General features: G+C 37.8%; 1 protein-coding gene across 2 annotated transcripts in view; it reads right to left on the bottom strand.

Annotated features, from left to right (window-relative positions):
* LOC107713029 (leucine-rich repeat transmembrane neuronal protein 4) overlaps positions 1 to 17,621 on the bottom strand; it is a 133,156-nt gene that overhangs the window by 105,868 nt on the left and 9,667 nt on the right. The window contains exon 2 of one of the 2 annotated variants that reach the window (XM_016518441.1): positions 12,059 to 13,599. In XM_016518441.1, coding sequence (XP_016373927.1) covers positions 12,059 to 13,599 — 1,541 coding nt within the window. Of the gene's footprint in view, positions 1 to 12,008; positions 13,600 to 17,621 lie in introns of both variants that reach the window. The other variant, XM_016518442.1, reaches the window with a different exon arrangement.

The raw sequence follows: 17,621 nt of genomic DNA, 5'->3' as shown, positions 1-17,621 counted from the left end.
ATTATTGCACAGGTGTGCCTTAGGCTCACATTTTAGAGTGGCCTTTTATTGTGGGCAGCTTAAGGCACACCTGTGCAATAATCATGTTGTCTAATCAGCATCTTGATATGCCTCACCTGTGAGGTGGATGGATTATCTTGGCAAAGGAGAAGTGCTCACTAACACAGATTTAGACAGATTTGTGAACAATATTTGAGAGAAATAGGCCTTTTGTGTACATAGAAAAAGTCTTAGATCTTTGAGTTCAGCTCATGAAAAATGGGGGCAAAAACAAAAGTGTTGCGTTTATAATTTTGTTCAGTGTATTTTCATTTTTTTCATATATATAGATTGATAGATACAATTAAAACCAGTTGCATACACTGTAGATTACTGTAGAACTAAAGAAAAGAAAATAGAAAAAAATAAGCAAATAAATAAATAAATAAATACATGTAACATTTTTCTTGTCTTGTAAATTGCAATCAGATTAATATCAAATGTAAATATTTGAAAATAAATATATGAATATTATTGAATAATGTCTTAATTTATTTGCTTAAGCAAGAAATAAAGCCTTTCTTCTATGTTCAGAATTTTATGATTTTTCTGCAGTATAGACAGTATTCATAGTCATATTAGTCATGCTCACTTGCAGAATGCAAGCTTCTAGAGGGCACATAAGTCTGATGTAATGAATTTAGGTAAAGGGGTGCAGAGCCAGTGGTGGTTTTGTAGGCAAACATCAATGCCTTGAATTTTATGTGAGCAGCTATTGGTAGCCAGTGCAAATTGATAAACAGAGGTGTGACGTGCATTCTTTTCAGCTCATTAAAAATGAATACAACTAATAGTAAAAAAAAATAGTGCTGTGTAAATTTATTCTATAGATAAAGGTATACGTGCTGGAATGGGCAAATATAAACTGTGGCATAGATTTCCACTTCAGCCACTCAACATGCAACATATTTCATAAAATTCATAACATTAGTGAAGCATAATGGCTGTCACATTACGAACACTAAGCATTTTTACAATAAATCTCAAGAGTTTGTGTGGGGTATGTGGTGGTTGTGATTTTTTTGTTTTCACAGAGCACAATAGGCTCTCAATTGTGCCGTGTGGTTTAAACGCTGGTGGCCAAAACTGACCAAACTGACTGTAATGAAGAGCTTTGCCTCTTGTCTCCACTTCCAGGCACTCGTGATATCCGGTGCATCGCTGCTCCACGCCAAGAAGCGGCACAATAAGAGCATGTGAAGTATCCTCACCTCTGGAGAGGCCCAAAGATGAAGTGCAGCAGACGTTGAATTGTTTTGTCAGAATGCTTGGCAGCACTTAAAAACAAGTGAGGCGTTTACAGAATGCAAAATGCTCATGGAGCGCTCAGAAGGAACACAGGTTTGAGCAATGTAGGCCAGATAATTACTCTTTTGCGCTTCGGGCTTAAAGCGAATGTCAGGCACTTCATCAGATGTTTGCTTTGTGTCTCGGACAGATCTAATTAAAGCGAGAATATTTTCGTCGGTGGGAAACAAAACACCTAAATTGGGGCCGTTCTTCCACATTCTTTTAACTTTCTTTGAAAAATTAGTTGATGGCGTATTCAATTTCCAAACTTTAGCCATGTTTTTGAAGGTACGTTTTTTTGGGGTGATATCAGGATAAATATCACATTAAGTGAATTAAGTTGAATGCAAGTTTACTTCTATATAAAATCCTTAATTAGTATTATTGCCATAACCTTTTTTACATTAGCATCAACCAGCATTATTTTTAAATTTTTACAAATTTTTTTCATTATTATTGCAAGAAAGAAAATAACAACAAAAAACAGCACTGCATTGGAAAGGGTGGAAAACAAACAAACAAAAACAAAAACACCAGCATTAACACAACCTAACATAACATAATGTCCAGAGATGTTATCTTTTAAGGTCAGCAGAAACAGTGGTGCTAATCCTTTTGTGCCAAGATCTGATTAAAATACATAAATTCCTAAAGAAAAGTCACCAAAAACATGTATATTAAAAAAAAGGCAAAAAGGGTCAATTTTGATGTCATGATGATGAAAAATGATGTCCAAACTCTTTAAAAAAAATAAATATACTAAAATAAATATATAATAAAAAATAAAATAAAATTAAAATAAAATATGTCCAGAGATGTCTTAAATTCTGATGGAAGATAAAGGAAGGTCAGCAGAAACTCCTACTACCCCATTTGTGCCAAGATCTGATTAAAATACATAAATTCCTAAAGAAAAGTGGATAAAAACTTGAAAAGCTGAACTAGTTAAATAATTCAGAGACAAATCTATGAATCACTCTCTCTGACTGAGGGGAAAGAAGGACAGAAATGGAAGAAAGGGAACAGGAGGTTTGTAGGACTCACCTAAAAAAACCAGAGAGAAGCAGAGAAAGGAATAAAAGGCAGAAGGGCCTCTTGCAGCGAGTCTAGCTGCCCCGCTTCGGGTCGCATCATTAAATGTGCTCGGGTGCAAAGTGACTCATCGCTCGTTGACATTCGACGGCGGTTCTGAGCCACAGCCTGCTGTTTTTTACAGCCAGAAGACATGGGCGCAGGAATGGGTGGGCTGAAGAAAGCGGAAAGGTGGGACCGTTGACAAGAAGTCAGTCCATCTGACAGTCACGCATGCATAAAGCGCTGTTAAAACTTTAATCGTCTCATTTCCAGGGCAAAACCAACACAAATGCCTTACAGCCAGACCAGTGAGAGTTGCTTCAAGCAGACAGGATAAAAAAGATCTTATTAGGTTTTAATGGCCCCTTAAGAAGGCGTAAGGCCATTAGATCACAAAAAAAAAGAAAAGATGTAAAAAACATGGAGATATTAGTCATTCTAGCCAGAGGAAATACGATTAGGGTCTCATGTTCACTTGTCCCATGCTGCATTCCCAAAAGAAAGTCCAGATTGATAGACGCTCCACTTTCTCACCGAAAACTCTTCTGGATAGACTCAACACGTTGCATCCCGTTTGGTGGTTGCCGTGTTGCCTACATGTTAAATAATTTATGATATTGCTGAGAAACATCTTTATCACATTTGTGCTGGTTTCTGCATTGGAATAAATGTACGCTTGATGGTTGATGATATAATCATGTGGCTCTGAAGTCAATGAGAGAGATGCTTCTTTAAGAGAGCAAAATGAAATATTACTCAATAGGAATATTACTGCATGAATAAATAATATTGTCATCAAGTTGTCTTTATCACGCATACATATTCTCTTTCAAAACTATCTGATGCATTCAATCGAATAGACGCTGCGCAGGCAGAGAATGAGTGCGAGCAGAAACATGTCAAGACTCGCCGCGGTTAGTAGGGTGAGAGGCGGTTAACGCTTGACTTGCTCTGGTCAGAACTGGATCAACTGGGGGTTTGGCCCTAAATTAAAATTAAATCACCTTCCTGTCAATCAAGCCGGTGGACCTCGGCAGAGAACCGAATGCGGTGCTGATGTAAGAGGGAAAATGACATGAGAGAGCATTTGAGCAGAGAGTCCAAGAAAGAGGTCTTATATGAAGAGAACCAGGTCCTAATTTGTACCAGAACAAGCCAGATCCAGATCCAGCACCTGATGTATCTTTTATGGTATAATCTGTATAATATGTATGTTATAATCTATAATCTGTGCATATGTTTATGAAAAATATAGTATAATAATAATAGTTCAGGTTGATAAACAGCATGAGAAATAGCATGCTCTTGAGTGTAACCTAACATCAGGATGTCAAAACCTATACTATAAAGTTCATATTTTATTTGAGAGCAGAAGTGAATCTGTGAATAATATCTTACAATCTAATTAGAAAACAAGTGAGTGTTTAATTTAACCATTTGTAGCTCTGGTTATATAATGTGACATTAATTAAAATATTTTCTTGGTTAACGATTCAGATATCAGTAACACTTTATGGTGCAGCTCTAAAAATTATTTTAGAAAATGAGGAACAATATATTAACAGCATTTACTCTTTATCTTGTTTAATGTTTTTGCTATATATTTTTCAAATATTTTCAAGGAAACCATTATATGTTTTTTCAAGATTCTTTGATAAATAGATGAAAAAGAACAGCATTTATTTGAAATAGAAACCTTATATAACATTATAAATGTATTTACTGACACGTTTGATCATTTTAAGTAATTGTTGAGGAATTAAAGTGTTTTTACTTCAATTTTACTGAATTAAAATGGTATACCAAAACATTTTGACTTTAAAAAAATATAAAATAACAATAGTACATTATGAACAACATAAATGAACAATTGAACATTAGTATATTTAGAAAGTAACATTATTTATTAAGATTGCAAAATATAAAAATGCATTTTTACACTGAAAAAACAAAAACAAAACAAAACAAAAACAATTTTTATTCAAAAATTGCTAGGAAAATTTCACAAATAATTACAAAGAAACAGCACATAACACACTGAATTAAATGTATACTTTTGAAATAGGAAATAGTATTTTTATGTAAAACATACTCCTATAATCTTTGTTTTTATTTACAAATGTTCATTAAAATAACTTTTACAGTGTAGGTCATGATACCTATACAACTGTTAACAAATTGAACCTTAAAGTGTTATCCATATATCATTCAAATCATGCATCGAATACATTGGGACTGAATCTTGCACGACACTGGATTTGTCATCCAGTCTCCCCTGGAACTGGATAATTTACAAATACCACACTAAAGAGAACAGAGCTTCCCGAATGCAAATGCCTGGTTCAACTGACATCCTCTACACTGCACTTGAAGCGTAGTTAGGAGATTACTGCTGAATAGTTATTCTATAATCACAGTATACCCAAATAGTTTCCATCAAAGCGTGCCAAAAAACTAATCGGTTCCAGAGGAGGTGCTCTTGAGTTGCTTTGCGCGTGCAGCTGTGAGCCTTTATGTAAAACATACTCCTATAATCTTTGTTTTTATTTACAAATGTTCATTAAAATAACTTTTACAGTGTAGGTCATGATACCTATACAACTGTTAACAAATTGAACCTTAAAGTGTTATCCATATATCATTCAAATCATGCATCGAATACATTGGGACTGAATCTTGCACGACACTGGATTTGTCATCCAGTCTCCCCTGGAACTGGATAATTTACAAATACCACACTAAAGAGAACAGAGCTTCCCGAATGCAAATGCCTGGTTCAACTGACATCCTCTACACTGCACTTGAAGCGTAGTTAGGAGATTACTGCTGAATAGTTATTCTATAATCAGAGTATACCCAAATAGTTTCCATCAAAGCGTGCCAAAAAACTAATCGGTTCCAGAGGAGGTGCTCTTGAGTTGCTTTACGCGTGCAGCTGTGAGCCTGGATTCAATCCCACGCTCAATAAAGGCACCTGAGCCGTGTGGCCAGCCAAAACAAAGCTTTTACACTCAACTGCAACAATGAAGGCTAAAGCGATGCCCTCCTCACAGCTGCGTGCCTCTCTGCCAGCAAAGACAGCGCAAACAGACAAGGGTGCAGCTCCACCACACTGTCTGTCACGGTGTGTGTGTGTGTGTGTCTCACACTGTTTATCACACTCCAAAAACACTGCCAAAACCAGGACAGCCGCAGGAGAGAAGCAACAGTGATGGGAGGGGATTTATTTACTTTCTTATTCCATCCCTTGTGCATTAATGGGTCTTTAAAGGGGGTCATGCAATGGAAAACGTCTCAGGCTACTTATGTAACCATGGTTCCCTGAGTAGGGAACGAGACACTGCGTCCTCTAGGGGTCGCTATGGGGAACGCCTCGTCGTGACCCGTGTCTGAAGCATACATTGAAAAAACACCAACTCGTTGGCTGGCGACAGCCATGACGTCACTACCGGTGCGACTATAGTATAAATAAGCGCCGGGAGCACACATCATTCACTTCTTCGTCTCTCCCGGCGCCTATTTATACTATAGTCGCACCGGTAGTGACGTCATGGCTGTCGCCGGCCAACGAGTTGGTGTTTTTTCAATGTATGCTTCAGACACGGGTCACGACGAGGCGTTCCCCATAGCGACCCCTAGAGGACGCAGTTCGAAGTTCCCATGAAAGGGAACCAGGGTTTCCTTGCTATTTTGAAGTAAACTAGTTCAATCTAGTATGTAGATGTGTACTAAATTAAATATTCACAATGCAAGTCCAGAGAAATTATCCTAAAACATTTGTAAGTTTGTTGTCTAATGCAATGAAATTTAGGCAATTTTAACAGTGACTCAAGTGCCTTTACACCATTATATTCTATAACTAAGTTTTCTGATTATGAGATTCAGAGAAGATAATTATGTAAATCACTTATGTAGTAAAGAGGAAAACAAACTAAATGAGAACAGAAGGGTTTCATTTCATTAGGCACATCTGTAGTTGGTGAAGTATAACCAATCCACCAGAATCAAGTGAATGATGAAATCTCTCATGGACTCACCTAGAATCAATATCACAAGAGCTTTCATCCTGGTTCAACCATCTTTCTGACAATAACAACAACGTTCCAGTCATCTGGGGTCAAGGCTTACGACAGCCTCCCGAATGATACCTTTTGTCCCACACGCTTGCCTGAATGGAACTGTATAATTGAATTTCATTATCAATTCATTAATTCACTAGAGGTCTGGCTTTGCCTGAGAGCTACCGCTAAAGCTTGGGCTTTAAACACCCATCAGTGACTTTGATTTTATCTGACCTGACAGGTCAGTGCTATAAAACGCTCTGTTCCCTTACTTTATAGAACTATAGAAAGAGAAAAGAAAAAGTAAGTGAAACTCTAATACTGTTGTGTAGTCAAGAGTAGTTAAAGACCAAAACTGACTTGCGTGGTGTTATTGTACGCAATTCATCAGTGCATGCTATTCTAAAAATAAAATAAAATAAAATAAAATAAAATAAAATATGTGCTTACTGTATGAGCTTATAAAGAGCAAAACTGACTTTAATAACAAATGTTCCTGTGCACAATTCATCAGTGTATGCTATTCTAAAAAATACAACAAAATAAAATAAAATGATGAATTTGAAAAAAAAAAAAAAAAAAGATAATGAATTTGAAAATAAAAACAAATAAAATCTATTCTTGTAGATAAAATTTATTCTGGTAGGTCCTGCCGTACATTAGCCCAACTTGCAGTATAACATCCACACACACACACACACACACACAACCTGTGGACGCATTATGACTGTTTGTGCCCTGCATTGCTTTTACAATCAAGGTCAGTGACTAAGGCCTAAATGATTCTGTTTTCGATTTCTTAGCAATTTGTTCTTCCAATCCACAGGAAAGCCTTCAGCATCCTTCACTGGCATGTTTCATTTAACAAGACACTAACAACCCAAGCTGCATCGCCTCCAGGTTATATTTTGTTACCTTGCGGCCTAGTTTGGTTTAGTTTGTGAAATTTAAGACATCTGTTTAGATGCTTCCAACTTTTCCACTGCAGCAGGATCACTCTCACTTCTTGTCCATAAAGGACTGTTTGTTGCTGACATATGTTCATTTAGCACTGCATCCCAGATGTCAAATGAGTGAACATACTCTATGCATTCATATGTCATCTCCTCCCTGAGAATTTCACTTTTATTATAAATACACATCAGCTCTGTTCCAAAACCAGGACAATGAGCTGTCCTGCTGTCTGCTGCCTACTCAAGCAGATGTCCAACTCAATTGTAAGCTTATAAATGTATGATTTGAAACATTGTAGTGCACAACACGTGCGCAGGACGCTAAACTAGAGTTTGGTATTAGCATGTTGCTAATTTAACATTTAATTGCTAATTTAATGCAATACTCCAAGCATAGCACACACAAATGGTTTAGTAGTCTATTTTTAGAGTAGTTGACATTTTTATGTGTACATATGATCAATATTATCAGTATGATACAATGATACTTTAAGTCATCAGATTAATTAAACCAAGATTCAACTCCAGTTTTAAAGTTAGTTTAATATCATTTAAGTGTAAATGTCTTGTGCAGCCAATCTGAATAATAATAATAATAATAATAATAATAATAATAATACTTTTATTCAGCAATGAAAATGAATCAAAGTGCCAGTAAAGACATTTATAATGTTACAAAAGATTTGTGTTCCAAATAAATACTGTTCTTTTGAACTTTCCATTCATCAAAGAATCCTGAAAAAAAAAAAATAAAGTATTACAGTTTCCACAAAAATATGAAACAGCACAACTGTTTTCAACATTGATAATAATAAGAAAAAATAATAATTTAAAAAAGCATCATATAATAATGATTTCTGAAGGATCATGTCACACTGAAGAGTAATGATGCTGAAAATTCAGTTTGAGTCATATGAATAAATAAAATTTTAATATATATTCAAATAGAAAACAGTTATTTTAAATCGTAATAATATTTCACACTATTACTGATTTTACTGCAATAAATGCAGCCTTGGTGAGCACAAGAGACATCTTTAAAAAAAAATATATATAAAAAAAATCATAATCATTCCAAACGTTTGAGTGTGCATGTATGGATGGATATATATATATATATATATATATATATATAGTTCGAAAATGCTGTCCAGGTAATAAGCTTGCTAGGTAATTCTTGGAACAGAGCTGTTTTGTTGTCTGAAATCCCTGCAGAATCACATTCAGACTGAATATTCATAGCAAAAGTCCTTGAAAAAGAGATGCACAACCACACCGATACAAACACACGCATTAATCTCTAAGTCCCAGCTCTGTGTTTGTATAAAACAACCATCGAGTAAAGGTTGGGTTGCCTGGGACAGTTGCGGTAGAAAAGGTGAAGCACCGCTGCTTGGGCCAGAAACACCGGGAAGCCGTCCAGAAGTCAAGGACGAAGCCTTCGCCATTTGGAGCAAAAGGAGCTGACCCAACAGAGAGCTCTGGGAGGGCCCTGTTCTGCTAAAGAGGACATTTGTAGTTTCAGGGAAGCTGTTGTTCATTTTAATACGCTGAAACAATGCTGCCAAAGCCCACTGGCTTTTTACAGTAGCTCTGCTTCTGGAGAAACGCCAAAACACGGTCACAATGATTAAGCAGGGACTTCACAGCAGCATTACATACGAATCGCTCATTAATACATCTGCAGTGACAGATAGGAAGTTGTAGAATCAAACTATTTCTTCATCCTCACATTTTTTGATCTGGTCAAAGAGTGGAAGCTGCTCCTAGTTAGCTACTTATGAAACTTACATCATTACCAAAAGCGTCAAAGGAATTTCACAGCATTTCTGCAAAGAAACTGAACCCGAAAATGAAAATATGTCATCATTTTCTCACTCTGATATCATATCAATTCTGTAGGAGTGTTTTTCTTTCTTTAGTGGAACATAAAATGAGATCGCAAAACATATAGTGACCACGGGCTATCAAGCTGCTCATTTCTGCTAACCTACAACTGAAATATAAACCATCAATTTACAAAACACATGAAAACTCATATTTCTAAATATTGACTGTGCCAAGCATCCGTTTCAAAATGAAACAAGTGTGTTCATCTGTTCTTCTCCATCGCTGTGAGTGTAGGAGACAGTCCGGTCCACAATCACACTATATTATCAGCCCGAACGTTATTCTATACCTCTTCTCTTCTGCAGATCTGTGCGTATGAGCAATGCCACTGACCGTGGTCACAGGAGGTCACAGGTTATCACCGTTCGATAAAAATTGCTTTCTGACAGCCGTAGCTTTATGTCTCTGATCTCGCTCTTTGACACTTCCAATTTTCCGAGATAGAATCAACGTCCTTCTCGCTGTAAATATGGCCAGCATGACTGCTCACAACATCAAGGGGCTTCAGTAATGGCCCACTGCCTGGACTTCCCGTGGTTCTGCCTTGTCAACAAAAAGCTGTCAGGGACTCATCTAACTCAAGCAGGAGAGCAACCGTATGATTAAAGAGAGAGATGGAGAGCCAGGCAGACTATAAAACCTTGTAGTTGAAGATATATTCCCATAGTACAAGGATACAACCAAATATTAAAGATTGAGGGGGAACAAACTTACATCCCAATTATATTGGATCTCAAACTGTAGCTATAATGTGCTAAAATTACCAGGATTCAATCAGATTTACTAAAAAGGAAGCATTTGTGTGTCTGTCACTGTGTATAGGTCTTATTTTAAATTATAGGTGGGAAGTTCACTTTGATGCTTCATAAAAGCCGATATTGCAAAAGATGGTGTTGATAATAATAGGTTTCACATAAGGTCATACAGATATTAACCGATATCACTGTGTTACACATTAGCAGTAAGGGTTACTTGATAAAATGCAGGGTTCAGTTCTATATTTACTGAAAAACTTAGTAATTGTCAAAAGACAGAAAAACACAACAACAGGAGCAACAAAGGGGGCAAAGGACATGATGGATGCTAACAACAGGAAAACCATAAACACGAATGAATCAACACGGCAACAATACACAAGCGGAAAAGCACAGCACCTTGTTTACAATGCAGATTAAACCACTAAAATGAAATATTACCTTTTACTGGTGCGAAAGCAAAGACAATCACCATAGCACTTCCAAACAAATCCCTAAGCCTCTTAGTCAAACACTTGTAAATTCTATCCATTTGTGAATTTCATTAATTCACCTTAATAATTATTTAATCTGACCTTGTTTCATGGGAAATACTTCCTGTTATTACTTCCTGTGCAAAGCTGAAAGCAAACCAGCTTTATCATTTTTAAAGCTGTTGAAATGCATCCCTTGGGCTTGCTCATTACTTACAATGAGAATATAACTGCCATGCGGATTTACCTACAATCCACTGAATCAACAAAACAGAACAAAATGATGGCTGTCCTGTAAGTAAGACTCCCTATGGATCTCACACTTGTTCTAACACTTCCGGCAATGTGATGGAGGCGATACTCAAGATGACCTTTGCTGAAAGCCATTCATAATTAGACCCGTGAACACTGAATTTATTTCTACCAGGAAGATTGCCTTCGCTTTTGCTGTTCTACGGCCTGAATAGAAAAGTAATTTGTAATGTACGCCTAGCTTGTCAGTGAACTACGGCTCTGTGTATTAAATGCGCTCCATCTGAAAGCAGGTGATGGCGATTTACTACTAATCACGGGACCGGCTTTACTGACGAGATGCGCATGGCAATCGCATGCGATTAATTGCACAGCCCTAATGTATGTGTACTTTGACTCCCCTGAGTAGCTGCTTTGTGGCAAAAGGCTTTACACTTATTTTCTCAAGCTCCTCTATGTCTGGACCTGAGCCTTGTCATATTTCATGGGGAGAACCTATGACACTGCATAAATTATGGGATGCAATTGCCAAGAGTGGCCATGTGGCGGGATTACGTACAAGGATCAGCAATGTGTATCTTTAATTATGTCCTGAATTGCTGATTTGTCTGACAAAGTGCATGATTAAGGGAAATCTCTCCAACCCCTCAATAATCCGGTCACTGCTACCGTGAATCCAAAATGAGGCAAATATTTATCTTGGAACCAGACCAATATATTAGCTCTCACATTTAATCAATGTCTTTTTTTTGGTCTCTTTCCTTTAAACCAGTAGGCCACCGTAATTTATTTGATTTAACAGCCATTTGCCTGGGGTGTTGCATGTTGATAACAATGCAAAAACACACAACGGATAGGAAAGGAGCAATGCACAGAGACTTGACCCAGTATTTGAAGCTACAACAATTTTTTGTAGCCAATCAGTGGTGTATTTTAAAAGCAGTACTCAATATTTTGCTTTAAGCCAGCAGAGAGTAAAAATTCCCCAAACCGGTGCTGCTGTTTGATATATAACAAGGTGTTTTTGGCTCAAGGATGTTTTATCTTACTATACCTGAGGTAAAAGGAGGAAATACAACTTTGATTACAAGCCTGAGAACATATGACTCAAGTTGCCATGCACTGACCCATGTTTCCTACCCATTAGAGGGGAACAGCTAGCAGCGGAAAAGGGGGGGGAGACAACACAATTTTTTCGCCTCACATCGACTGGACATTTACCTCTTGTTCCCCGCAGTGGTAATGGATTTTAGGAGGGCGACGGATCATACCTCACATTCTCGAGAGCCGGAGATGGTGTAGGTACATGGTCCTGTCCCATTGACCAGTACGTCCATGGTCTCAGAGTTTGTGGGTTTGTAGTCCACATAATATTCCTGAAGCGGGGAGCTGAGGGTGCGCTCTGTCTCCCGCGCCTTTTTCCGGCGTTTTCTCACCATGGAATGCTGCTGCAGTTGCTTCATGCTGCTGGGATAATGCTTCCAGGAGACGTAGATCACTAGCAAGATCATGGCCACAGATAGGAAGAGGGCGACGCTGCCGGCAATTATCTTGTGGAACGAAACATGCTCGAAGTCCTGCTCAGGGACGGGTGGGGAGGCATCCGTCGGGGAAGGCACAACAGCGTTGTTGCGTGTTATTTTCTCATTCACCCTGAACATGGTGGGCAGGGGGAAACGTCCAGGTTTGGATGGGGAGCTTACGGTGGAGGAGATCGGTTGGTAAGGAGTGGGGGTCATCTTACAGATTCCATGTGTGTCAACAGCCTCGATGACTTTCTCACCCTGAACCTCCTTTGGTCCAGCACAAATCATGGTGGTCTCCTTGTTCCCCTTGAAGTTCCTCAGCCAAGCTACAAGGGGGCATAAGCTGGGGCTGCATTCCCAAATGTTACCAGCAAGACTGATGGTAGTAAGAGAGATCCAAGCTGATATGGCCTCTTGAGACACGTTGCTTAGCTTATTGGAGTCCAGATTAAGAGTCTGCAAGTTAGGGAGACACTGGAAGATGCTTGAATCCAAAACCTGCAGGTCATTTCCAGAAAGATCCAGCTTTTGCAAAGAGGTCCAGGTCCATGTAATTCCCTGGGTTATCGACTTTATCCGATTCCACTGCAGATACAAAGCGCGGAGGTTGTTCAGCCTTGGGAAATGAGAAAAATTGATCTTTGAGAATTGGTTGTGCTCTAAGTGTAACTCCGTCAGTTTGAGAAGACCCGCAAATGCATTACGGGTAAGACTTCGCAGCCGATTGTAGCCCAAATCAAGGAACTCTAGGTTTCGACAATCCTGGAACACTCGCATGGGAACCGTCTTGAGGGAATTCGATCTGATGTGGAGACTCAACAGTTTGCGCAAGCCCTGGAACTGATTCGGCTGCAGGACTTGAAGCTTGTTGTAGGACAGGTCCAGATTGCGTAGGTTGGGGATCGAATGGAACGTGCTGTTTTCCAAATGTGTGATCTTGTTGGAGCTGAGGATCACCTCCTTTAGTCTTCGAACACCCTGAAAGGCTTGTTTGTCCACTGCATTGATGTAGTTGTGGTCCAGGTACAGCCAGACTAACTGGCTGAGGCTGGCAAACTGACCAGCCCTGAGGTTCACCAAGCTGTTGTACCGCAGAGAGAGGCCCTGGCATCCCACGGAAACATTCTTTGGCACATCACGGAAGGCATTTGACTCACAATACACTATTTTGCCATCGCAGCGGCAGCTTCGGGGACACGGTTTCTCTCGGACTCTGCCTTGGGAAGCCAAGAGCCAGGCCTGCACGAGCAGGGGGATCATCAGCCAACGGGATCTCACCAGGGATCCTGCATTAAACACAAAGAGAAAGAAGGGATAAGCCATGATTCGGTCAATGCTGAATCCTACTCTTTTGCATCAAAAACTGATGATAACTTACTTACAAGGATTAGTACATACTTAATTAGTCCCGCTGCACAGTTTGCACAAAGTAGGTTATCAAATTACATAGCCAATGTTTACTGAATAAAATCTTGAATGTAGGAGGAAAGTAAGAACTTATTTGTGTTGCTTCAAGTCAGAATTTTATTTACCTTCTCTTCATTTCCCATTAATGTGGTTACTATGCAAATTGTTGCTCTAGACCAGTATTTGGCATTCTTAAAGTATGCCGATGTCAATTGATTCTCCTAGTTCATGTACTTTAATTAAAAATGTAAGCAAATATACACCTTTACCTTGAAGCAACCAAAATAACTCAATAGTAAAAACATTCCCCTTAAGGTTTCTTAATAACCATAATTACACACTGGCTCGAATAAACAGTCTATGTGGTAGAGAAACCAGACGGTTGACTTAAAAGAATACGGTTCTTTATGCTCATGGTTCATAGTATGATATCAAAAGATACTATAAAAAAGAACTTAGACATTCTTTGGATAAAGAAGACTACAGTATCAAGCAAGATAAGCTACAGATGAAAAACAGAGACACAAGTATCACAACAATACAGAAGAGAGAGAGAGGAAGATAATTGAGTGATGCCCAGATGTCCTTGTGATTCTAAACAAAAAAGAGTAAATCAAATATATGTTGCTACACAATACAAATTCTGATTAATTGTGCTTGATTGTGCAGTACAAAAATTTGCGGTGGGGTCCCCCTTGGCAGAAATCACATTCGGGCCCCTTCTCCCTCATCAGACCCTTGGAATCGTCCTAATCCCCCCCCCACCCCTTTTCATGAGCGAATCATTCTTTTGAGTCTGATTAATCGATTAATCCACTTCACAACTGAATGATCTGAATAATTCGGGATTCAGATGATTCGTTCACAAATTGGACTGGTTCTCAAGCTCAACTAACTGACTCAATGAGCCGGTCGTAGAGGTTAACAGCTCACTGGAGAAGATGATAATTAGTGAATAATGATGTAAATCTAGGTCTTTTCATTACACAAAGCTATCAAATGACTTCAGAAGACTTGGAATATAGTGCATGAGTCAGACTACTTTTGTGATACGTTTTTATGGTGCTTTTTTGTTCTTTATAAAGCTTGAAAGCTTCAGCCCCATTCACTGTAATTGCATGGAAAACAGCAACCAGCAGAGTTTTTCTCCTTTTGTATTCCCTAGAAGAAATATGGGTTTCATACTGCAAATAAACTACAAAAAGATGACAAAATTACTATTTTAAGAAAAAAAAGCATAATATTTTGAATCAATGAAAACATCGTTGCCAATCAATGAAGGACAGTGAAAATGTCCATTTCCTCTTTGGCTGGCTCAGTGTCTCTTTATGCTTTATTATCGGATTGAGCTTTTTCCTCAGTTTGGGCAAAGATGAGTTTGTTTTTTTGTTTTGTTTTTCGAGCTAAGGGTGTGCCAAAATTGATAACAGTCTTTTGTCTGCTGTTCTTGGAGCAAAAACAGGAAATTATTGGTTTATCTTGAGTGGCCAGCACAAAGGCTTACCATCTGAACCTTTAATCATATTACAACTATCGAGTAAATATAAAAGTAATTGTATAAATGTACAATGGTGAGCAGCAATGCGTTTGAATCATCCAACCCAACCACTGTTTACCAGCCTCCAGATCTAGATCTAATCGAAACATTTTGTGTAGGTCAATCGAATGAAACGGGCTAATCTAATAGTCTTCAAGACAGAGCATAAGCTGGCCGAACAACCTGTTATCTACAGGACAATCGGTTCAGTGTGGCATTGAAAATTGCCTTTGAAATAATGAGAGAAAAACACAGTCCCTAATCTTCCTGTGAAGAGTCTGAAGTAAATGTGTTATAGTGCAAAGTAACAAAAGTTTATAGTTATATAACTTAAGGCCTGTTTCCCAGTGAATGTACTCAAGAGTAAAAGTTTTCCTAGTAAAAGTCCATGTTACCGCTGCTTGTAAATCCAAAGTATGAGAACATAATGCTTCATACAGTACAATATAGCCTGTTTTGAGCACTGAGCCTTATAAAAACTTTACAACTGGACACGATAAGTAGCTTTACCTCTACATGCACTTCTCTAGACCCACTTCACATTGTAAGGCAATGAAGGTTATTTGCTCATATAAAAAAATAAAAAGACATTAGACCAATTACCTTAACTAGATTTGTACATTTTCTAAAGAAACTGAGGTGTTTGACACTGGAAAAACCATAATAAATGCTTATACATTGTAGTCTGTAAATTACAACAAATAAAACAAAATTAAAATAAAACATTTAATAAAAATATGAAATATTATTCCTCTTTACCTGCATGCCATGTGACCATGTGAATAATATGTAATCATGTAATCAATTAAAAAGTAACTGTAATCTGATTAAAAGTATTTTAAAATGCAATATAATCTAATTACAAGCAGTGCTAATTGCGTTACTTACAGTAGTTACTTTTTATGGAAAGTAATCTGTTACGTTACTTTTGCGTTACTTTTTCCTCATCAGGGGCCTCATTTATAACTGTTGCGTACGCACAAAACCTGCCCTGAAAGAGGCGTACGCCACTTCCTACGCAAAAGATGGGATTTATAAAAACAAACTTGATGGGAAAATTTGCGCACTTGCACGCAAACTCTGACCCATGCGTACGCACACTTTTACTACAGTGAGCAAAACAATTAAGTATTTTAAAGTCTGTTTTCATTTTGATATAAACAATTAGATTAAAAATGACACTCATTAATGGAGATGAGCACTGAGATTAGGCTACATAAAGTCATTATGCAGAAGTTAAAGATTATATGAATAGACATATTTGTAGTGGATGCGCTATATTTTTGATGACTTTTCCTGTGGCATGCTATGTTTTAATGACAGGGAGGAGTGCTAGGCGCACAAAAATTCCTCCTTAAACTAAACTGCAGATCTACCCGTATCTGCCTTGTTGTCTCTACATTAAACATCCTTATTTGAATCCTTGTCGTCCTCGTCATCCTGCCTGCCTCCACACACCTTGACCGTGACACTCACGTTATGAGAAAATATTTTTAGTTAGAACAAGGAAATGATGCACACTTCGATATTATGGAAGACACTGCTGGAATCGGTGGATGAACGGTCCATCGGTCGGTTTGAATAGGTGCAATGACAATACTGTACAACTACTGCTGCACAGAGATGTTGATGTATGCAGGCAGACTCCTTCTGTGATAGTCACATATTTGAAGGATAGAATTTAAAGTAAACGGTAAGATTTGCACGTTTCATTTTTTTAAAATTTGGTCAGTGACGCGCCGAGTCAGACAACTGCATTTTCTACTGCAAAATATAAGTTGGCCGAACTAGCCTATATAAATACCCTAAAACATATGTGTACATTATCAGCAAAACGGCATAAATTTGATTTCTTTAAAACAATTAAAATAACCTACTATTTGACCAGTGTAAAAGAATGAATCAACTCTTTTCTAAAAAGTTTCTCTGAGAAGTATTTTATACACTTTTGTTTTTATGGATTTTTTTGATATATTTATTCTAAAACATACTGGATGATTTTTAGCAATGTAAATTGCATGGCAGAAATGGCATTTATAGTCCGTATCTCCTTAATGTCTTGTACCTTTGATGGAGTTAAACATGGTGTCATGTAGGCATGGGCCGGTATGAGATTTTGACGGTATGATAACCTTAAGCAAAAATATCACGGTTTCACAGTATCGCGGTATTGTCGTTACAGCACTAAAATGTGTCATTTTTAAATGACTGGGTAAAAAAAAAAAACTTTTTTTCAGCTGAACACAATATATTTTGTTTTTGAGCAACATACAGAATATTAGGAACAGTAGAATTTGTTTATTTTTTCTTTGATTTGTTTCCTAAAAAGAAGAAGTCCTGCAGCTTTTGATGTGGATGGTTGAT

Source organism: Sinocyclocheilus rhinocerous, unplaced genomic scaffold, assembly GCF_001515625.1.
Source record: "Sinocyclocheilus rhinocerous isolate Xijiao unplaced genomic scaffold, SAMN03320098_v1.1 scaffold448, whole genome shotgun sequence".
NCBI classification, from domain to species: domain Eukaryota; kingdom Metazoa; phylum Chordata; class Actinopteri; order Cypriniformes; family Cyprinidae; genus Sinocyclocheilus; species Sinocyclocheilus rhinocerous.
Note: the sequence above shows the minus strand (reverse complement) of the source record. Positions and strands in the feature narration are given on the sequence as shown.